This window comes from Lynx rufus, unplaced genomic scaffold (genome assembly GCF_022079265.1).
Source record: "Lynx rufus isolate CCGP_SWC_20201006 ecotype Redwood Valley unplaced genomic scaffold, mLynRuf1.p SCAF_3, whole genome shotgun sequence".
NCBI classification, from domain to species: Eukaryota; Metazoa; Chordata; class Mammalia; order Carnivora; family Felidae; genus Lynx; species Lynx rufus.
The window spans coordinates 80,205,286-80,229,555 of NW_025814845.1; the positions used below are offsets into that span (position 1 = coordinate 80,205,286).

General features: G+C 36.7%; 1 protein-coding gene across 5 annotated transcripts; it reads right to left on the reverse strand.

Moving 5' to 3' along the window:
• Window positions 1–1,656: 1,656 nt before the first annotated feature.
• On the reverse strand, window positions 1,657–23,311 carry TRMT10A (tRNA methyltransferase 10A). Of its 5 annotated transcripts, none has more exons than XM_047091897.1 (8): window positions 23,230–23,311; window positions 17,051–17,256; window positions 16,052–16,214; window positions 15,035–15,106; window positions 8,025–8,099; window positions 5,976–6,125; window positions 3,981–4,086; window positions 1,657–2,756 (listed from the first exon to the last, which is right to left on the reverse strand). In XM_047091897.1, the coding sequence occupies exons 2-8, from the start codon at window positions 17,233–17,235 to the stop codon at window positions 2,488–2,490; spliced, it is 1,020 nt and encodes a 339-aa protein (XP_046947853.1). In that variant the 5' UTR covers window positions 17,236–17,256; window positions 23,230–23,311; the 3' UTR covers window positions 1,657–2,487. The 5 variants fall into 5 exon arrangements, with proteins under 5 accessions (XP_046947853.1, XP_046947854.1, XP_046947855.1 ...); XM_047091898.1 differs by having other exon boundaries at window positions 17,051–17,267; window positions 23,230–23,308; XM_047091899.1 differs by lacking the exon at window positions 23,230–23,311 and adding an exon at window positions 20,528–20,608.
• Window positions 23,312–24,270: the final 959 nt, after the last annotated feature.

The following is a 24,270-nucleotide window of genomic DNA, read 5'->3' on the forward strand; positions in this document are numbered from 1 at the left end:
TAATTGTAATCTTACCCTTTTTAAATAGAAGGTTTTATCTCCTTCTTGTCATCAACAGCCTGATATGGACTTGTAAGGATAGAATTGTGCCTACATATGAACATATGTTGAACGTGTGAACATTGAACATATGTTCAAGTCCTAGTATCTTGTACCTGTGGGTGTGACCTTATTTGGAAATAGGTTCTTTGCAAATGTAATCAAGTTAATATGAGGTCATATTGGATTACAACAAACACTAATCCAATGATTTGTATCCTTATAAGAGGGATACAGACACAGGTAAAGAAGACTGAGGCTAGAAGCCATGTGATGACAAAGCAGATACTGGAGTGATGCAGCTGTAAGAACAGTAAAGATTGCTGGGAACCACCAAAAGCCAAGAAGAGGCTAGGAACAATTCTTCCCTATAGCCTCCAGAGGGAAGCTATAGGGACCCATCTCGATTCTACGGTTTTCACCTCCATAATTTTAAGAGAAGAGTGTCTGTGTCTTGAGGTGCTCGGTTTGTGATAATTTGTTATGGCAGCCCTAGGAAACTAATACAGGCCTTTCATAATTACTGAAGATTGTTATATAGTGCCTGCAGGGATTTTTTCCCCTTTCAGAATTAACCTGTGCCCCATTCCATATCAAATAATTTAAGTAAAAGGCATAATACAGTTGACCCTTGAACAACATGGGTTTGAACTGCATGGGTCCATTTATATGTGAATTTTTTTTGATATAGGACAGTACTGTAAATGTATTTTCTCTTATGACTTTAACATTTTCTTTTCTCTAGCTCACTATATTGTAAGAATATAGTATAAAATACATATATAGAATATGTGTTAATACACTCTTTGTTATCAGTGAGACTTCTAGTCAACGGTAGGTTATTAAGTTTTGGGGCAAAGTTATACATGGATTTTCAACTGTGTGAAGGGGTTGGTGCCCCTAACCCCCACGCTTTTCAAGAGTCAAATGGATTTCATGCTACTAAACCATATTTACTCAGGAATATGAGCCTTTGAAAAATACAACTTAAGACATAGCTTTGCTCTTCTAGACTAGTAGGGGGTTTTCTTTATTTACATACCTTGCTCACAGATCTTATTTTAAATGGATGACTACAACAGATTACTAAACTAAAGCAACCAAAAGTAAGAGACAGTGAACATCGATACTAAATCCAATGAACTTTCTACCAAATGTGTATATAATTTAAGATGCCAATGGGTGAAAAAAACAGAAACTTAATTTATCCAAACTCAGTGAAGGCTTCCAAAATCTTACTTTAGCTGTGACAAAGAAAAATCACTACTTTGAAAATAACTGCTCTACATTTGCTGGTAGAAAACAAAACATCTCCTTATAGTCCCATCTTCCCTTGCCAATATCCTCATACAAATTTTTAGTTACAGATTTTTGTACTTTCTAAAATCCAAATTCTTAGTGTTGTTCAACACAACCATTCATGCAATTAATATGGATATTTGGCAACTCAGTCCTGTTATCATAATAACTAAGAATCATACATGATTGTGGACAGATACATATACATACAATTATATATTTTTTTCATACATGCTTATATGTAGAAACATACAGTTACATTAGATTGCATATTATATGCTAGTAGACAGATGCACATATAAAGTTAACTTGTTTCACTTTAAGAACAACAAATATTTTATTTAATAAAAGTACATATAGAAGGGAAGGATAACTAAGAGCTGTTTCCTTTTAAATATAAAACAAAATTGAGACTCAACAGCCTTTTAAAATAATCTAGCCTGAAAAATTAAAATTTTCAATTGAAATAATTTACCATTATTGAAATTAAGAAAACATATTAAAGAGATTCTTAATTCTTTAGTGATTGCTTTAGAGCCACAAAAAGGCATCATAGAGGAGGAACTCCATAGTGCAAAAGAAATAAACTGTTGAGTTTAGCAATCTAATAGTTCTTCCTAAAATCACTGTATTCCTTTGAAGTAACTGAGTTATTTTTGAAGTAACTTTGAAGTAACTGAATAAAAAAGCTGCAAATAGGAGATAACCTCCCATTTAGAACATTTTGGTAGATTTACAGGAGATTTATAAATATATATCTCCACAAATAAGTAGACAATAAATCAGAGAGACACTTGATATAAACATAAAAAAAAAACTGGAAGGTTTGAAGGCACATTCTAAAGAATATAATCCAGTAAATAAAAGAGAATGAAGGTTTACCAAAAAAGTAAAATTCTCAAGAAACTGTTATTTGAGGCTTAGAAAACTATTTTAAAAATTAAACATTTAAATTTTATGCAAAAACAAAAAATGCTTTCTTATAAGGGCTTTTTATCATTTAGCTCTAAAGAACGTTTTAAAAATTCACAACAGAAATAAGAGGAAATAAAATTTTCTTCCAATTATTCTATGAAGCACCTCATTTTTTCCTAAGTTTTCCTTAAACTAAAAGAACAAAACAAAACAAAACAAAAACAACAGATGACATTACTGTGGTATAGAGTTTACTGTAGATTCACTGCTATTTTCTTTATCCTGCTTTTCTTCTTCATATTGTGAATCTAGTTCATTTCTGCTATTTTCCTCGTCACTAGAATCACTGTCTAATCCACCTTCAACACTGGCAGAATTCTTGTCATGCGAAGAACTTGCACAGGCTTTGTCTGTGGGAACAGCTCCTTTCCGTTGGGGTAAGATAGTAAAAAATGCTTCTTGCCAGTCTCTGGTTTCCAGATATTCCAGAATAATCTCAAACACTGCAACAAACACAAACTCCATACGTTTCTTAGGTGCATCACAATGTTGCATACTGTATTTTAAATACATTGCTTTTGTGTTAAGAATATTAAAATGTCCTAATAACTACTTTGTTGGTATCACTTCCTTGCCCCAAGTCTCTCAGGCCTGTTAGCTCTTCTTTAGCTTTTCATTAATTCAGTTCATGAACAAAGATTTACCATTATCTTTCGTCAATTATAATCAATAGGCAGGAGCCATTTTCATTTCCTTCCTATTCTTCTTAATCCCTTTCACTTCTTTATCCTTTATGTACTAACATAAAAACTAAAACAACAACGAGAAAAGGTCAGCATTAATCTAAATTTCTTCTGTCTTTCCTACAGTCACTCTGGGGAGCACCTTACTTGCTTTCTTTTTTCTTGCCTTTTTAAAAAATTTCACGTTAAAGGTAAAGAATATAAATGCTGTCTTCAAGGTACTCTTACTTTAATATATTGCTGAAGGTCTTAATTTGCATTACTTTATGGAAAAGTAATTTCAACTATCTATCAAAGGTCTTAGAAGAAGTTCATTCCTTGAATCAATAAGGCGTGAATCATTTCTATAATTCCCTAGAGCCTGCTATAGACAAAGTGTTTAGCACATAAAAAGAGCCCGGTAAGTAGTTGTGTACTAACAAAAATCTCTACTAAACAAAGCTTAAAAAGCAAAACTCCAGGCAACGACTCAGGTCCGAGACTACTATAATGTTATTTACAAAAGGAAAAAAGAAAAAAAAAATCAACAATAGAATAGTTACATTATTGTATATTCAGATGACAGAATGTTACATAGACATGAACAATGATTCAATGACATAGAAAAATATAAATGTGTGTGGGGGGGAACACCCCAAATTTATAGCATTTTATGCAACAGAGTAAAAATCCAATTATGTAATAAATATTATATACGCATAGGAAAAGAACTGGAAGGAAATACACCAAAAAGTTCATACTAAGTATCTCTGGGTAGTGAAATTCTAGCTTATTTTTCTTTCTAGTTTTCTACATTTCCATATGAATGCATATTAATTCAGTTCTATAATCCGCATGTATTATTTCTATATTCAAACAAATTATAAATGATTACATTTTACAATTTTGTCTCTAGCAAGGTATATATTTTCTACTCATCCAGAGGTAATGTTATTCTTCACATTGTTTACTCAGGTATATTTTCATAATTCCCTTATAGCTTACCATGATTAATTGCCAAAACTTTTCTACTATTCATCTTCACAAAATTTCCAAGGGGGAGCTGTGCATGATCAATTCCATGATCTGATGCTTGTTTATATGTGAGTCCCTAAAACAAAGATACTATAACTTGGACTAGAACATTAGATTATTATAACTTAAAGTCTACAACAAAATAAGTACTTTTTAGAAAAGGCTTCAGTGAACATTATTTGATGAAGTGTGTGTGTGTGTGTGTGTGCGTGTGTGTGTGTTTAGCTTCTAATTTGGAAATGTTCTTTTGACAATAAGTATAATAGGAATGTTTAGGGCATTTGCTTTAACCACTTTACAAATGAGAAAACCAAAGATATTATATTCCCTGCCCATCACAAAGCTCCTCAGTGGCAGAACCATAGGAAGACCTGGCTCATGCTTTCTGACTCAAATAGCTTTTCACTATTCCACACTGCCTTTCACTCAGTTTAAAATACTCAAATTGAATTCCTAGAGAAGCACCATCACTTTGTGAATGTAAAAGATATAAACATAAAACTTTGTTTCAATTACATAACATAAAGGGGCACAAACGGTGGGGCACCTGGGTGGCTCAGTCGATTAAGCATCCTACTCTTGATTTCAGCTTACATCATGACCTACAGGTTTGTGAGTTCGAGCCCCAGGTTTGTGGGATTCTCTCTCCTCTCTCTGCCCCTCTGCCACTACATATCTCTCTCAAAACAAATAAGTAAACTTAAAAAAAGGAAGAGGTACAAATGGTAAAGACAAAGTAAATGAAAACCTGAATGGAAAAAAAAATTTTAATTGCCTATAAATTTTATTTTTCCTATCAATTAAAAAATGTTGAATATAAATTTTCTCCTCAAAATTAAAATCCTTAAAAGCTTGGTTCTAAACAGAACTCAAGTAGCCAAAAGTACAGGAGAAAGAAGAGCTAAATATTTTAACCAGTAGTTTGCATATTTTGGGACAAATAAAAGCACCTGAGGTAGGTGTTTTTTAAAACAAAATCATTGTAGTTCAGAGAAACATACAACATCAAAGAAAACAATATGGTTGTACACAAATAACAAAATGGAATTTTTCCACTAAGAAAAAAATTAAAAAAGCTAAAGATCATTCTGATAAAAACTCCCTGTAATGCTATAGAGCTGCACTGCCCTGCTGTGGCCACAACTGTGACTACTTAAGTTTAAATTGATTAGTTTCTCAATCATTCTACGCACAGGCTCTCTGCTCAACAGCCACATAGCTACCATACTGGACAAGATGATACAAACTATTCCAACGTTGCAGACGGTTCTACCTCAGAGTGATACTAGAGAAGAACGATGAATTACTTCATATTATCCTGCTGACAGTATTTCACCTGACACTTGGTGAACATGTCTTTTCTGGAGATGGGCTGAATTTAGCATGCGGCAAAGTAGCTGGCAAAGTACAGCATGATGTTTTCTTTTAGAAAGTATATTTCTAATTTTTCATCCAAATGAGGGTAAGGAGGTGGTGGAAGAGACAAAAGTACAAATATAAGAGAAAAGAAAACACAGCCCATTAAAATTATATATTAAAAAACTCGTATTACCATTCTGGTATACATTTTGGTGTAAATTGTTATAAATTTTACCAGTGGCCTAGAAATTGATCAGTAGCAGCATCTACTATCAATACAACACATTGTTTAAGCATGTGGGCTCTGGAACAATCTGTCTGGTTTCAAATATCTGCTTTATCACCTACTATTGATTTTAGACTTAGTTTCTCTGTGCCTCCAGTTCCTTATCTGTAAAATGTAGAGAATAGCACTGACCTCACTGTGTTGTAGGGAGGATTAAACAAACTAGTCATATATGTGAAATGATTTCTTTGCGAAAGACGACTGAAATATACAGTAGGCAGTCAATAATGATCAGTTATCATCAGTACTATTGTTACTATCAAGAATTGGTGTATCAATTTTAAGTATAAGCAAACACAAAAATAAAAACTTAACAGTACCTTGTGATGGTTGTGATCTACTAACCCTCCAATCACATAGGCCTTTGATTCATCTAATTCCTTCAGTACATTAGGCGAGTCTGATGTAAGATAAATTAGGTCTTCTTTCTTTATAAATTCACTATAATGCTCTGGTTTGATGTGGATATCCTTTAAGACGTAAGGATAAAGATATTAATTAATAGGATTTTGTGAAAATGGGCTGAAAGAGATTATTTTCTTTTCCTTAGACAAAGTCACCCAAAAGCATATAAAGTATAAAACAATATTTTACAATGTATTATTGGAAACCTACCACTTCCATTCCTTACCACCTTACATCTCAATTATTTAAGGTGGCTCCTACTGTTCCCTGTCTCTAGCTTCAGATCCCTCTGATTCACTTCCATAAGTGAGTGATGGCAGACTCACTTCCTAAAAACCCTACTTTCAATGTTTTATCTTTACCTATAGGATAAAACTTAAATCCCTTTACCTAGTGATGCTTTCCTGAATATGGCACTAACCTAGCTTTCTCAATTTATTTCTGTTCCAAAAAAACAAATGCATTTTTTGGTCACATATCTGCTCAACCTGTTCTCCAACCAAAAAATGCCTTTTCCAATTACTTCCTCTCCATCTGCATGAATCATCAAAAGGAAATGGCTAATAGATTTAATAAATTCCATGCATCTGTTTCTACAAAGATACATAGTAGAAATCTTCTTCACCAAAATTATCAGGTCAGAAGTACAAGACTGAACTACAGTTGGCAGTCAAAATTTTGCGAACTACATTCATGGAATAAGGGATGATGCATCACCAAATTCAGATGCAGATGGCATTTTGAAATTTTTAAAGAAATTATTTTTAAAGAAAAAATGAAGGAGACGTCTCACCTAAAATTTATATCCTGCTAGGTAATAAATAGCCACTTTTCTGGAAAATGGTATTATAAATTTGATCGCTATGCTTAATAAGGGCCCCTAGAGAGACCTCAGTAGAGACCAGTGATCTCCCAAGTCTCTAGAAAACCGATGGTGTATATAATAAACTCAACAAGCCACAAAATAAGTGAAAGTATGCCTATTTCAATTATCTTATTTCTTAGGAAAATAGGCATGAATATAATAAAACTTGGTAAATATATTGTACTTTAAAACTTAGGAAAGCTTCTGAAAATGTTTTACACTATAGGCTATTATCAAAATAAATAGTCATTATGGGATCAGTGAGTGTGAGAGGGAAAGTTTTTCACAGTAAAAACTGGTTTTGAGAAAGAAAAAAAAATAGGAATAACCTAGTACTTCTCTGAATAGGGTAAGGTTCCTCGGGGATTGGTACTAAAGCCACTCTATTAGTCATCTTTGCAAATGAGAATGGTTTAGTCCAATAGAAAAAACAAATTTGAGCCACATATGTAATTTTAAATCTTCTAGTAGCCACATTAAAAAAAACGAAAATAGGTGAAATTAATTTTAATACATTGCACCTAACATAATATATCCAATGTTATCGCTTCGAGATATAAATATATATATACATATATATATACTTGTTAAATTTTGAGCAGGTATTTTAATTCTCTTTTTTGTACTGCCTTTTAAATCCAATGTATATTTCACATTTACAGTACATCTCAATTCAGACCAGTCACATTTCAAGAGCTCAATATCCACATGTGGATGGTGGACACCATATGGGATGGCACAGAGTTAGAAGAAACAGAATACAAGTACATTCCCAAATTTTAAAGTTACTTCACTCATAAATAATGTATAGCCAGTTTGCTAGGTAGAGATTGTACAAAGACCTTTAAAATTCTTTCTGCTTTAAAAATTTGTTTTAAAGTTGGCGGTAAAATAAGTGAGATTTAATGAGAACAGATACGAACAGGCATTTCAGTTTCTTTAGCTTCTCTCATTAGTAACATTAGACTTAGCAACAGTGATATAAAGCTTTTGGAGACTTGTTGACTCCTATATTTGCTGATATTATGTAGAATTTAGGTAAAAATGTAGACCTTTAAGCATAAAAATACTTAGAATTGTGTTAATCTATTTTAATCACCTTCCAGTTGACCCATCCTTTGTCATTTTCATCCATGTTCTTTTTCAACTGGCCTCCATGGCTTGTCAAGTAAAACTGATAGATTGGTAGACACAGAAAGAAAGAGCAAATGACTACTGAAGTCCAATATTTTATTTCTCTTCTATACCCATCTGATCATCGATGAAACATAAAATATATTCATTCTAGAAAAAAATAAGCTCATGACATGCTTTAAACATATAAGAATAAATGTCTGCTACAAGTGACATGTTTTATGTTTCTTATAACCCACTACTTTAAGTATTCCACCTACATTTTTATCCCATTTTCCAACCGCTATCTTTGGACTCTCCCTTAATGATCACTTTTCTGCAAACTCCGTTTCCATGTCAAGTTTTCATTCACTTTCTTTTGCCACCACTGTTTTTTTCATGAGTCCAAAGTCTTCATAATTTCCCTTTGATTCTAAACCCTGACACCTATTTCAAGTCTAATCAAGGGTGTGAAAAATATAAAATGTAAAAATATAAAAACACTATCACTTGATAGAAAGAAAATATCTAACCAAAAATAGATTAAGAGTTTCTGGTTCTTAACATCAGTGAGCCAGTGTTAATATTTAGGTCACCTGGAATTCAAATCAAGAGTAGATAGGGTAAGAAAAAGACCCTATCTACTCTTAACAGCAGCCAATTAGCCTAAGGAAGTACCTTTCAAAACAATCATTGACTCAAAATCCTTTAGGTAGAAGCAACTTCCCCAACAGGTACCATGGTACACATCAACCCGGATAGTTCCCTCACTCCTGAGAGGGAAGGAATTGAGAGTGGAGAAACAGGTATGAAAAAAAAAATATATCCTTTAATGAAGATGTTCAACTACATAGGAATGAGGTCAATGTGTAGAAAACACCATCACTGTGCATCATGTGACTAAGACTGACATGTGGAAAAATGTTTAAACTATTTTAGTTTTGTAGAAAATTAAAACATTTTTCAAATAGGCATTTTGTTCTCTAATGAAAAGTATCTGTAAGATTTTTTGAAAAGGCAATTGGGATTATCTATGCCTTTTCCCAAGTAAGTTATAAAAGGAAACTGGAGGGATCCTGGGAAGATGGCGGCGTAGGAGGACGCTGGGCTCACCGTGCGTCCTGCTGATCACTTAGATTCCACCTACACCTGCCTAAATAACCCAGAAAACCACCAGAAGACTAGCAGAACGGAGTCTCCGGAGCCAAGCGCAGATGAGAGGCCCACAGAAGAGAGTAGGAAGGGGGGAGAGGCGGTGTGTGCTACATGGACTGGTGGGAGGGAGCCGGGGCAGAGGGGCGGCCCGCCGGCCAAGCAGAGCCCCCGAGTCTGGCTCCCAAAAGCGGAGGGGCCGGACGGAGTGTGTTCCGACAGCAAGCGGGATTTGACATCTGGAAGGTTATAAGCTAACTGCTCTGCTCGGAGAACGGGAGGGCTGGAGGACAACGGGAGGGAGAGTTGTTGAGCCCCGGAAGACAGAGTGCAGCTTGGCAGGAAGCAAAGGTGCTTGCCAGCGCCATCTCCCTCACCCATCCCCCAGCCAAAATCCCAAAGGGAACCAGTTCCTGCCAGGGAACTTGCTTGCACTGCGCAAACACCCAACGCTGTGACTCTGCGGATCCATCACTTCAGCGGGTCTGACTCCCTCCCGGTGCTGCAGGGCCCCTCTCGAAGCAGATCTCCAAAGGAAAAGCAAGCTGAGCCTGCCCCTCCCGCCCCTGTGCACCTTGCCGATCCACCCCAGCTAATACCCAGATCCCAGCACCACAAGCCTGGCAGTGTGCAAGTAGCCCAGACGGGCAACACAACCCCACAGTGAATCCCGCCCCTAGGAGAGGGGAAGAGAAGGCACACACCAGTCTGACTGTGGCCCCAGCAGTGGGCTGGGGGCAGACATCAGGTCTGACTGCGGCCCCGCCCACCAACTCCAGTTATTCAAGACAGCACAGGGGAAGTGCCCCGCAGTCCAGCAACAATCCAGGGACTATCCAAAATGACGAATCGGAAGAATTCCCCTCAGAAAAATGTCCAAGAAATAACAACAGCTAAGGAACTGATCAAAAATGATTTAAACAATATAACAGAAAGTAAATTTAGAATAATAGTCATAAAATTAATCGCTGGGCTTGAAAACAGTATAAAGGACAGCAGAGAATCTATTGCTACAGAGATCGAGGGACTAAGGAACAGCCAGGAGGAGCTAAAAAATGCTATCAATGAGCTGCAAAATAAAATGGAGACAACCACGGCTCGGATTGAAGAGGCAGAGGAGAGAATAGGCAAACTAGAAGATAAAATTATGGAAAAAGAAGAAGCTGAGAAAGAGATAAAAAAATCCAGGAGAGTGAGGGGAAAATTAGAGAACTAAGTGATGCACTAAAGAGAAATAATCTACGCATAATTGGTATTCCAGAGGAGGAAGAGAGAGGGAAAGGTGCTGAAGGTTTACTTGAAGAAATCATAGCTGAGAACTTCCTGGATCTGGGGAAGGAAAAAGGCATTGAAATCCAAGAGGCACAGAGAACTCCCTTCAGACGTAACTTGAATCGATCTTCTGCACGACATATCATAGTGAAATTGGCAAAATACAAGGATAAAGAGAAAATTCTGAAAGCAGCTAGAGATAAATGTGCTCTAACATAAAGGGAGACCTATAAGACTCGTGACCGATCTCTCTACTGAAACTTGGCAGGCCAGAAAGGAATAGCAGATGATCTTCAATGTGAGAAACAGAAAAAAATATGCAGCTGAGAATCCTTTATCCAGCAAGTCTGTGATTCAGAATAGAAGGAGAGATAAAGGTCTTCCCAAACAAACAAAAACTGGAGGAATTCGTCACCACTAAACCAGCCCTACAAGAGATCCTAAGGGGGATCCTGTGAGACAAAGTACCAGAGACATCACTACAAGCATGAAACCTACAGACATCACAATGACTCTAAACCCGTATCTTTCTATAATAACACTGAATGTAAATGGACTAAATGCTCCAACCAAAAGACATAGGGTATCAGAATGGATAAAAAAACAAGACCCATCTATTTGCTGCCTACAAGAGACTCATTTTAGACCTGAGGACACCTTCAGATTGAGAGTGGGGGGATGGAGAACTATTTATCATGCTACTGGAAGCCAAAAGAAAGCTGGAGTAGCCATACTTATATCAGACAAACTAGACTTTAAATTAAAGGCTGTAACAAGAGATGAAGAAGGGCATTATATAATAATCACGGGGTCTATCCATCAGGAAGAGCTAACAATTATAAATGTCTATGCACCGAATACAGAAGCCCCCAAATATATAAAACAATTACTCACACACATAAGCAACCTTATTGATAAGCATGTGGTAATTGCAGGGGACTTTAACACTCCACTTACAGAAATGGATAGATCATTAAACACACGGTCAATAAAGAAACAAGGGCCCTGAATGAGACATTGGATCAGATGGACTTGACAGATATATTTAGAACTCTGCATCCCAAAGCAACAGAATATACTTTCTTCTCGAGTGCACATGGAACATTCTCCAAGATAGATCACATACTGGGTCACAAAACAGCCCTTCATAAGTATACAAGAATTGAAATCATACCATGCATACTTTCAGACCACAATGCTATGAAGCTTGAAATCAACCACAGGAAAAAGTCTGGAAAACCTCCAAAAGCATGGAGGTTAAAGAACACCCTACTAAAGAATGAGTGGGTCAACCAGGCAATTAGAGAAGAAATTAAAAAATATATGGAAACAAACGAAAATGAAAATACAACAATCCAAACGCTTTGGGATGCAGCGAAGGCAGTTCTGAAAGGAAACTACATTGCAATCCAGGCCTATCTCAAGAAACAAGAAAAATCCCAAATACAAAATCTAACAGCACACCTAAAGGAAATAGAAGCAGAACAGCAAAGACACCCCAAAACCAGCAGAAGAAGAGAAATAATAAAGATCAGAGCAGAAATAAACAATATAGAATCTAAAAAACTGTAGAGCAGATCAATGAAACCAAGAGTTGGTTTTGTGAAAAAATAAACAAAATTGACAAACCTCTAGCCAGGTTTCTCAAAAAGAAAAGGGAGATGACCCAAATAGATAAAATCACGAATGAAAATGGAATTATTACAACCAACCCCTCAGAGATACAAGCAATTATCAGGGAATACTATGAAAAATTATATGCCAACAAACTGGACAACCTGGAAGAAATGGACAAATTCCTAAACACCCACACGCTTCCAAAACTCAATCAGGAGGAAATAGAAAGCTTGAACAGACCCATAACCAGCGAAGAAATTGAATCAGTCATCAAAAATCTCCCAACAAATAAGAGTCCAGCACCAGATGGCTTCCCAGGGGAGTTCTACCAGACGTTTAAAGCAGAGATAATACCTATCCTTCTCAAGCTATTCCAAAAAATAGAAAGGGAAGGAAAACTTCTAGACTCATTCTATGAAGCCGGTATTACTTTGATTCCTAAACCAGACAGAGACTCAGTAAAAAAAGAGAACTACAGGCCAATATCCCTGATGAATATGGATGCAAAAATTCTCAATAAGATACTAGCAAATCAAATTCAACAGCATATAAAAAGAATTATTCACCATGATCAAGTGGGATTCATTCCTGGGATGCAGGGCTGGTTCAACATTCGCAAATCAATCAACGTGATACATCACATTAATAAAAGAAAAGATAAGAACCATATGATCCTGTCAATCGATGCAGAAAATGCATTTGACAAAATTCAGCAACTTTCTTAATAGAAACCGTCAAGAAAGTCGGGATAGAAGGCACATACTTAAACATCATAAAAGCCATTTATGAAAAGCCCACAGCTAACATCATCCTTAATGGGGAAAAACTGAGAGTTTTCTCCCTGAGATCAGGAACACGACAGGGATGTCCACTCTCACCGCTGTTGTTTAACATAGTGTTGGAAGTTCTAGCATCAACAATCAAACAACAAAAGGAAATCAAAGGCATCAAAATTGGCAAAGATGAAGTTAAGCTTTCGCTTTTTGCAGATGACATGATATTATACATGGAAAATCCGATAGACTCCACCAAAAGTCTGTTAGAACTGATACATGAATTCAGCAAAGTTGCAGGATACAAAATCAATGTACAGAAATCAGTTGCATTCTTATACACTAACAATGAAGCAACAGAAAGACAAATAAAGAAACTGATCCCATTCACAATTGCAACAAGAAGCATAAAATACCTAGGAATAAATCTAACCAAAGATGTAAAAGATCTGTATGCTAACAACTATAGAAAGCTTATGAAGGAAATTGAAGAAGATATAAAGAAATGGAAAAACATTCCGTGCTCATGGATTGGAAGAATAAATATTGTCAAAATGTCAATACTACCCAAAGCTATCTACACATTCAATGCAATCCCAATCAAAATTGCACCAGCATTCTTCTCGAAACTAGAACAAGCAATCCTAAAATTCATATGGAACCACAAAAGGCCCCGAATAGCCAAAGGAATTTTGAAGAAGAAGACCAAAGCAGGAGGCATCACAATCCCAGACTTTAGCGTCTACTACAAAGCTGTCATCATCAAGACAGCATGGTATTGGCACAAAAACAGACACATACACAAATGGAATAGAATAGAAACCCCAGAATTAGACCCACAAACATATGGCCAACTAATCTTTGACAAAGCAGGAAAGAACATCCAATGGAAAAAAGACAGTCTCTTTAACAGATGGTGCTGGGAGAACTGGACAGCAACATGCAGAAGATTGAAACTAGACCACTTTCTCACACCATTCACAAAAATAAACTCAAAATGGATAAAGGACCTGAATGTGAGACAGGAAACCATCAAAACCCTAGAGGAGAAAGCAGGAAAAGACCTCTCTGACCTCAGCCGTAGCAATTTCTTACTTGACACATCCCCAAAGACAATTAAAAGCAAAAATGAACTACTGGGACCTTATGAAGATAAAAAGCTTCTGCAAAGCAAAGGAAACAACCAACAAAACTAAAAGGCAACCAACGGAATGGGAAAAGATATTTGCAAATGACATAGCGGACAAAGGGCTAGTATCCAAAATCTATAAAGAGCTCACCAAACTCCACACCGGAGAAACAAATAACCCAGTGAAAAAATGGGCAGAAAACATGAATAGACACTTCTCTAAAGAAGACATCCGGATGGCCAACAGGCACATGAAAGATGCTCAACGTCGCTCCTCATCAGGGAAATACAAATCAAAACCACACTCAGATATCACCTCACACCAGTCAGAGTGGCCAAAATGAACAAATCAGGAGACTATAGATGCTGGAGAGGATGTAGAGAAACGGGAACCCTCTTGCACTGTTGGTGGGAATGCAAATTGGTGCAGCCGCTCTGGAAAACAGTGTGGAGGTTCCTCAGAAAATTAAAAATAGACCTACCCTATGACCCAGCAATAGCACTGCTAGGAATTTACCCAAGGGATACAGGAGTGCTGATGCATAGGGGCACTTGTAACCCAGTGCTTATAGCAGCACTCTCAACAATAGCCAAATTATGGAAAGAGCCTAAATGTCCATCAACTGATGAATGGATAAAGAAATTGTGGTTTATATACACAATGGAGTACTACGTGGCAATGAGAAAGAATGAAATATGGCCCTTTGTAGCAACATGGATGGAACTGGAGAGTGTGATGCTAAGTTTAATAAGCCATACAGAGAAAGACAGATACCATATGGTTTCACTCTTATGTGGATCCTGAGAAACTTAACAGAAACCCAAGGAGGTTAGAATGGGAGAGAGCCAAAGCATAAGAGACTCTTAAAAACTGAGAACGAACTGAGGGTTGATGGGGGGTGGGAGGGAGGGGAGGGTGGGTGATGGGTATTGAGGAGGGCACCTTTTGGGCTGAGCACTGGGTGTTGTATGGAAACCAATTTGACAATAAACTTCATATATTGAAAAAAAAAAAAAGGAAACTGGAATCTGTTTTAAATTCTTCAAACATACCTGCACAGGATGCAGTGCTCGTCGATTTTCTGCATAACACCGTTGAATCTGCTTATGAAGTTTCTTAATGTCCTATAAGAAAGTGCCATTTTTAAAGCAGCATTTTGAAAATCATCTATGGCCACACCACAATCTTAGTGGAATAGAATAAGCCGAAGAGATGACTCGATAGGTATGTTTTTTTCTCTTGAAATACAGGTCCTTTCTGATCTTTTCTATTCAACTTCTGTACATACTAACAAAATAATTACTATGACGTAAATACCCTATAAGTGACCAATAATTTCAATTCTGTATCCACTTAAAATGCTAATTCATGATGACATTTACTCTTAAGAGACAACAAAAGGAAAAAAAAAACTGGTAGAGCAATACTACTGCTATTTGCATAACTTACTAATGGTTTGGAAAGTAAGTAAAGCATTCACTAGCATTGTTCAGACAACCAGTTTTCTCAAACTACCATATAAGAAATAATTCTATTTACCAATCACATTTCTTACTTTCTTCTTCTGATTGCAACAAGTAACAAAAACACTCCTGGATCTATGATTTATATGCAGTTAGTGAGTCTTGTAATCTAATGATGGTGTCTCTGTTCTATACATATAAATGAGAATAATTTTATTAGCTTAGTTTAACTTAGGGAGGCACGATCTTGAAATACTTTATTTAAGATGCATCTTAACGGGTGCCTGGGTAGCTCAGTCAGTTAAGCATCCGGTTCTTGATTTCAGCTCAGGTCATGATCTTGCAGTTGAGGGACCGGGCCCCATGTCAGGCTCTAAGCTGATAGTGCAAAGCCTGCTTGGGATTCTCTCTCTCTCTCTTCCCTCCTCTGCTCACTCTCTCTCTCTCTCTCTCTCTCAAAATAAAGTTAAAAAAAAAGAAAAAAATTAAAAAGAAAAAAGATGCATCTTAATATATAAATTTATAGCCAAGTGATATAGCCTATTAAAGCAATAATTATTCAGCCTACTTTACCTACAAGATTTTTCTGACAATGATTCATGATACCTTTAATACCATCAAGCTGTCAAAACTGCAGTCAATGATAAGGCGGAGTGTGCTGTGAACAACATCTCTTCGAATACGTTTTCTGTCGTTTCCATCTGAGTTCGATTCCAGTTGACATTGTCGCTCTAATTGTTTTCTCTTGCGTTTTTCCTTCCGTTTTTGTCTAAAATTAGGAATTGAAACTTTTTGTTGTTATTCGTATATTCAGACATTTACAAGACTCTTCTGACAAAGAAACAACTATTTTTTTAAATTAGCAGGTTGAACCACATGAAACAGCCATTTCTGTGGATCAAATATCAGCAATTTTACATAGTCCATTTAAAAGCTTTAGATAGAAAATGAATTTGCGAAGACAATATATTTTCTACACAAACTCTTACTACTAATAATTCACTTATTATTGTGACTTTTATGTAAGACTTTATAAAATACTGAATTTTAGGCCTATAATGAATTTTTACTTTTATCATTCTTCTCCTACATAATTTTCAAGGAACATTAATAGAATATAGAGAAAAAAGCAAAGTAACATTGTTAAAAAAAAAACCTTACAAAGCTTTTTCTATAATCTATATCAACTATAGTTTATTCTCTCTCAATAAATTTTGGCATTCTACAATAACAGCTTCAGTTGAACTGCTCTTACCAAAACCTACAATGGCTTTTCTAGCAAAATCAATGTTAGGCCCAAATCTGATCTTTCTGAGGTGGCTATTTTTGTTCTATATCTAGGACATGGATGCTAACTATATCCCTCATCTAAGTCAGTTATTTCAGAAACTGTGCTGCTACTCACAATAGGTTCTGGGTGAGAAAAATTATAGTGTAAATCCATCAAGACTGAAACACATACAGTTTTAACAGCCAGTGGACAGTGCTGGCTAACAACATGCACAGCCCCAGTGTTAATTAACACAATTACTTTTGATGTGTCACAGGACTGTGCAAAGTCCAACATTCCTGAATGGGGTTGCATATACGCATTTTGAAACATACTTGCGGAGTTCTCGTTGCTCTTCCCATTGTTTCTGTTTAATTAGCTTCTTCATTTGTCGTTTAGATATTGGTTCAAATCCTTCACCTAATCTTGGCTTCTGGCTCTTCTCTTGTTCTTCACTTAAGCTTTGCTTTCTTTCAACATTAGAAGACTCAATAAATGCTGGCAATGTTTCAGAGGACATTATGTGATGCCTCTGAAAAAACTGAAAAGCAACTTTTGACATGAATAGGTGATTTACACACACACAAAGTAAAAAAAAAAAAAAAAATGACCAATACATGTGATTAAAATTAAGTCATATCAATAATGAATAAAAATATAAATTTAGACAATTGAATGTCATTTACTGGCAAAGATCATTTGGTGAAATGGGGTGTTTGCATTTACTATTTGTGGTCACAGCACAATTTTCCAGAAGATACACAGATCTGACTTTAAAATGCCATGATACCCTTTGACCTGGTAATTTATTTCCTTAGAATAAATCTCTGTAAATAGATCAGAAATATACACAAAATTAATGCAAAAGGGTATGTGTACTGCAATGTAATTTTTAACAATGAAATACTAGAAATTACTTCAATGTTAGCAAAAGGTGGCTGTAAATAAATTACAGTTCATCTATAACATGGGCTGGGAATACTAAGCATGTTTCCCAAAATTATTTAGTGATAAAAGGAAATGGCTAAGTAAAAAAATAGAAACAATATGTACATTATGTCCAACTTTGTTTTAAAGAGAATACACACACACAAACATGTTTAATTCTTACCAATGGTTTTTTGCATTTTCTGTATTTTATATAATGAAAATATATTGTTTTATAAAAGAAAAAATGTTTTTAAAAAAGAGATTGGAAGCACTTTTTTTAGTTGTCATTAATGCTACAGTGCAAGGGACATGTTACTTTCATTATCTGGGCGTACACTCACATGATTTTTGACAAAAGATATGCTATAGATTTATATACTTTGGACAGTGCAGAAAACAAATTTGGTTGCCTCTCAGTATATTTCATTGTAAATATGTAATTATAGATATCCATATTAGTTATGGCTAAAAAACAACATGTAAGATCATCCTATCATCAGTCATGGAATACTTAGAACCATCTCAAACATTTTTAATTGGCTTAACAACCCACATCTTTATATCTATGTCTAGAAATGAACTTACCTTCAGATTAGGAAAGGGCTAAAAGTACTGAGATTTCTTTTCTTTAATAGATTACGAACACCACAGCTTAAAAATTTATTTACTTGTCCCTACCAAAGACTAAGCATGAGGCTTGCAAATGTTCTCTTGGCCTTAAAGAAAATTCTATGATTATTCCTTCTTAAAGAGACAGCTAACAAGTCTGTGCAGAAAAGCTAGTATCTAAGAGAAAAATCCTGACAATTCAGAAAATGGAAAGGACTAAACCTTTGCAGAACATAATATGAACAGTAGCTTTATTATATGGTTCTTGCTTTCTTTAAAAGTACAATGTTGTAACAGGATACCTGGGGATAATCAAGCAAACACAAAGTTTACCAACTTTTGACTGAAAGATGAATTTTAAGATGTGTGCTTTAGGGGCTACAGCAAAAGCCCTAACATTTTGCTAGGTCACAAATTACTAAAGGTAAAGAATCATCTGGTAATCCAAGTGAGAGTTCACAAGTTTTCCTTATACCACGAACCAAACAGTATCCTTAGTTTGGGGGAAGTATCTCCTAGAAATGACAACCCAAATTTGATTTTACACTGGAAACTTCCTATGGGCATGGATGATGTCTGCTTTTACCTAACATTACATTGCCACATTAATTACATTACTAACACAGTGCCTGGCACTTAGTAGATGCTTATTATAAATTTGTGGAATAAATAAATGAGTGACTATATCACAAAGGATTTTAAAAATTAATGAAAGTGGTTATGATGAACATTTATTAAACACTGTGCTAAGTAAAGAATGTATGATCTAATTTAATCCTTAAACCAGTGAAGTAGATAGTATCATGCCTACTTTGCAAAGAAAGAATTACAAATTACAAAGAAAGAATGCCCCAAATTACAAAACTACTAAATAATTCCCAAGAAATAAGGCACCTAGAACAAATCTAGGACAAAGCATGTTCTCAAAATACTTGCTGAATGAATAGACAACGAATAGACAAATGAAATGATGGAGCTAAGATTCAAACCCACATCCAACTCTACTCTCCCAGAAATCCAAAATCTTATTTAGAAAATGAGGGTTTCCAAGGAATGTAAAAGAGCTGTGTTGTTTCAACCCTGCTGTGGGAGGGCTCTGAGAACACTGTGTCACTGAAAGAAGACAAAAAATAGCTCTAGTTCTATTCCTATGCCACTGAATATAAAAATGGGACAGACTTCCTAGAGATAGTTGCCAGAAGTTCATGTTTTAAGATACCCCGTCTCTCAATCTTAAAATACGTGACAATATTAGATAAAATATAAAAAGGGGAGACAAAAAAGGTATAGCCTCTCTCAAAACCAAAAACAAGAACTAGAACAGATATTGTTCCTGCTGGGTCTGCTGTGTAAAGGCAACTGGGAGTTTTCCTAGCTTTAAAGAAGATGGGAGAAAGACAGGAGCTAGCTGAAGATGAACCCTTAAACTAGTGTCGGGGGTGGGGTTCCTCTTTCCATGAAAAAGTCTGAAAACAGGTGAAATTTAGACTAATAATGGTTTATACCACACTGAATACTTGGGGGAAATCTGACGCAAGTAGACAGACACAGCTTCTTGGCTACAACAAGGGCCAAACCATGCGATGACATATAAACTTAGAACCCTACAGGATTAGGGGGTGCCTGGGTGGCTCAGTTGGTTAAACATCTGACTTTGGTTCAGGTTATGATCTCACAGCTCATGAGTTCGAGCCCGCATCTATCAGTGTGGAGCCTGCTTGGGATTCTCTCTCTCCTTCTCTCTCTGCCCCTTCCCAGTGCACACTTAATCTCTCTCTCTCAAAATCAATAAAAAAAAAAACAAAAAACAAAAAAAAACAGAACACTACAGGATCGGAATTCTAACCCACCTATGTAAGCTGTGCTGTGGAATGAAGCACTGAACAGGGCCATGGGTAGAAGCAACCACAGAATCACCAGTAGATAGAGAGATGCTTGGGAGAGAAGTGGTAATTCCATTCAAGAGAACTATGCAAAGTTAGAAAAAGAGAGAAATGATGAGGAAAAAAAACAATAAAATCAACAATCAGGAGACAAATTCACTCTTCACAAATTGAAAATAATAATAGCACAATGTGAAAACGACTTTAAAATAAGTCTGGTTGGAATCTTTCAGAGGTCAGATGAATAAAAATCATAAAAACAATACAGGAAATTGGGACACAAAAGCAGGCATAAAAAAATCAAAACCAAAATCCATGAAAAAGAACCTATTTGGAAACTAGGAAATGAAGATATAAAAATTTCAACAGATGAGATAAACTCCAGATTACCTGGAATCCAAGAGGTAATGGATGAATTAGAAGACATCATGACAATCTCAGAATTCAGAGAACTAGAATGACAAAATATGTCAGAACAGTTAAAAGATTTGAATAACAGGATGAGAGAAATACAAGCAAAAAGTTAACTGAAAATAAATGTATAACCTTGAGTGCATTCATTAAAGAGTGTTTTTAAAAAGCTGTAAAATAAGCATTCAGCTTAAGAAACAGGAGACAGGGGAAACTCAGTAAGCCCCCAAAAATTAGAAGAAAATTTTAGAATATATATTGTGATTCCCAGAATCATTTTTACTTCCTTTCCATACATAGTGCATTAAATAAAAGCCAGCAATGCATATATGCAAAACAATACATGGTAGAGAAAACATAAGCTAGACCTGCCCAGTAAGCTAAACCTGTAAACTTAAAAACACAATTAAAATCCACAGGAGACAAATTGCTTTCTTCATGAAACAATGATTAATATGACAAAGGAGGGGGCACATGGGTGGCTCAGTTGGTTAAGCATCTAACTTCAGCTCAGGTCATGATCTCACAGTTCATGAGTTCGAGCCCTGCATCGGGCTCTGTGCTGACAGCTCAGAGCCTGGAGCCTGCTTCAGATTCTGTGTGTCCTTCTCTCTCTCTGCCCCTCCCCCACTCACACTCCATGTCTCTCTCTCTCTCTCTCTCTCTCTCTCTCTCTCTCGCGCGCGCGCGCGCGCGGGCGCTACCAAAAATAAGTAAACATTAACATTTAAAAAAAAATATTCCAAAGGAGAACATTTCTGTTCATAGTGGCATTGTGTTTTGTGCTAGTTCTTTATTCTGTTAAAAAGCTGCAAGTGTTGATTGGCTCTATAATGTGAAAATTTTTAAAAAGCAATATATAGATAGCAATGTTTTACAGCTCGCACGTACACCAGGGGGAGCTTTTGCCCTTTCTATCTAAGAAGTCTAAGTTAATTTTAACTTGGCCTGTCATTGCATACTAATGTTTTTAAACAGGCTATCATATGCAAAGAAAGGTCATGAACTGGTCGACTTTATCATCATTTTTAAAGCTATTCGCAATTAAGAAAATGCACTGCAGCAAGTGAATTTTTTTAAGCTTTGATAAGCTACATATAGAGAGGCACAAAATAAAAAAGTAATGATGCTAGCTTAAGGTCCAATATATTACTGCTTACATCACACTTTACATACAAAGATGTGTACCAACTCCCACTTCCCATACAATAAGCATTTCACTATGTACTAGCTTGTTCAGGTTAGCTGATAAAATAATGGCATTTTACTACGTATATCCGCTTTTTAAAGTTTTTTTGCTCGTTTAGAAGCCTCACACCAGTTTTGTGTTCTTCCCTCCAGAGAAGTGACACTCACAGCATATTTTCGTTTATTCAACCACGTTCAACAAATATGTAAGAACAATATATTGTAGCCATTATAGAAATATTTGTGTGAACGTTAGTTTAACACAGAAGTTGTAAAAGGTTGGTTCATTTAGTCACAGAAATAGGTTACCAGGTGATCTGATAAAACTAAGAACTGGATAAAGATGACTAAGCCCATTTGGTGTGAAACAAAGAAGCAAAAAAAAAAAAAAAAAAAAAAAGAAAGAAAAAGAAAAACGTCTCAATCTTCCTTGTATTTCCACTTCTTAGCACGGCTTCCAGCAGGGAACACAGATATCAAACATCAGTGAATTGCCAAAATAAAAAATAAAAATAAAACATAAAAAACCCCACCAACTTTCATGGATTGGGCTAAATAAAGTCTTCATAATTTATGACACTGCCTCCCTTCCTGAAAGATACAAACGAATGTTGGAAGAACTGCAAAATGAAATTAAATGACCTGACAGTGACAGGGAAAGAAAGAATACCCCTTTTAAAATGCGCCAGCCTGATGGGCAGTATTGAAAGCGCTTGGTTCAGCTCTCAGGCCCCTTGGGAGGATTTGGCTGGGATAGGGAGTGGGGAAGAAATTACAAAACAACCCGAACAAAAAGTGAGAAAGTCATCTGATGCTATCCTCTTTATATCTCCAGAAAAATTCCCGCATTTTAACACTGAAAATATTTCACTGAAATCAAGTTAACAGTCTTCTTAAAAACCATCCTCGGCCCACCACCATGGGCTTAAGAGCACTTGCAGCAACTCTGTCCTGGGCTCTACATTTCAGAGCGCTCAGCCACGTCAGCCCCTCGCTGGAGAAATGAGGTAAGGCCGATTTAAACAGGTAAAGCGACGGCTCACGGTCTCTAGCCACCAAGTGGCAGAAGCACAACTCGTTTTCCAGCCCTTCAGAATCCAGATTTCCCTCTCCCTTCATTCTTTGGGAGCTCACACTCTTCCCGTACTAAGGACCGTATCCCGACCCCCAAACAAACCTCGGCCGTAGGTGGCCCCACTGGGGGTGGGCAGAACCTCACCCCACTCTCCCTCTCTAGACCACCCGCCTGCGGCCGCACTCGAGGAGGGATTAAACTGCAGCCAGCGAATCAGGGAGCTGCTTGGCGCCGGGGACGCGCTCTATCTGACATCACTTCCTTCGGGAATTGGGTCCAGGAGCGGCTTCCACCGCCCCACTCCCCTCTCCGCCGGAAGCCCTGATGCTAGTCGTGGATGGCACTTACCAGAGCCCCTTTTGCGCCCAAAGGAGACCAGAGGGGAGGCAAGGGCCAGCCGCAGTACCAGGAGACTTACCGAGCTCAGGAGTTGTCAGGGAACCGGGAACACCAACACAAAGCCTTCTCTTAATGATCTTGATACAGCTCGCGAGTCTTCCCCGGGGAAACTTCAACTCCCAGAGGCAGGGACGGTCGCTACGCGTAGGAGGCTGCGCGCTTACGTTTTAGCGTCATCGAACTGCGCCAATTTTGGACCCGCAGTGGAAGACACGGGGAGGGAGTTTTATGTTGGGCGGGGTCTAGAGTTAGGGTTTTTGGAGAGGGACAGGCTTATAGTGGTGTCTGTTTTTCCACCTCAAGGCAAATGTGTACTTGGCGGCCATGTATCCATTTATGTATCCCTATGGGGATGGAGGAGGGGTGTTAAGGCATACCTAGTGTTACAAATTTTAAATGCGAAAACACTGATGGAGGGCTCTTAATTCTCTGCTGGAGATGAAAGGAAAGCGTAGCTCGCCTCAGCCATAATTTGTACGGAAGAAGGTTGCATCACATAATTTCACACAACTCAAATGGAAAATCACATTTAAAGAGTGAGTCAAATTCCCAGTAAGATGCGTTTAATCTAGAATGTTTAAACTTTTTTTCATCATTGTAGCCATAAATCTTAGTCTCCATTCATTCCTTGAGCTATTTTTCCTACGCTATTTTGCAAAACATCATGTGGCATTTCATTGTTTATAATACGTAACCTTATATGATCTTCTTTGCTATATATAGACCCAGTCAACAGAGGGAGAACTGAAACATAATCTAATAGACTCATTTTCTATTTAGTTTTGCTTTTGGCCTACTTCTCATAGGTGATGATTGCAGAATTTGAAGATAAGAATGAAGTTTGAATTGATGAATAGAAGACTGCCAAATTGGTATGGAAAGAATTGTGAAGTGAATAATTCTTGATATTTGAAAGCATATTTGAACATGTTTAAAGGTTTTAATGACCAGAAAATTAAATTCAGAATTTGAGTTTTCTAGTCACAAAACTGAAGTCATTCTTGCTTTCAACCTTCAAATTTTACTTGAAAAACTATGTCAGCTGCAACACTGCTGTGGG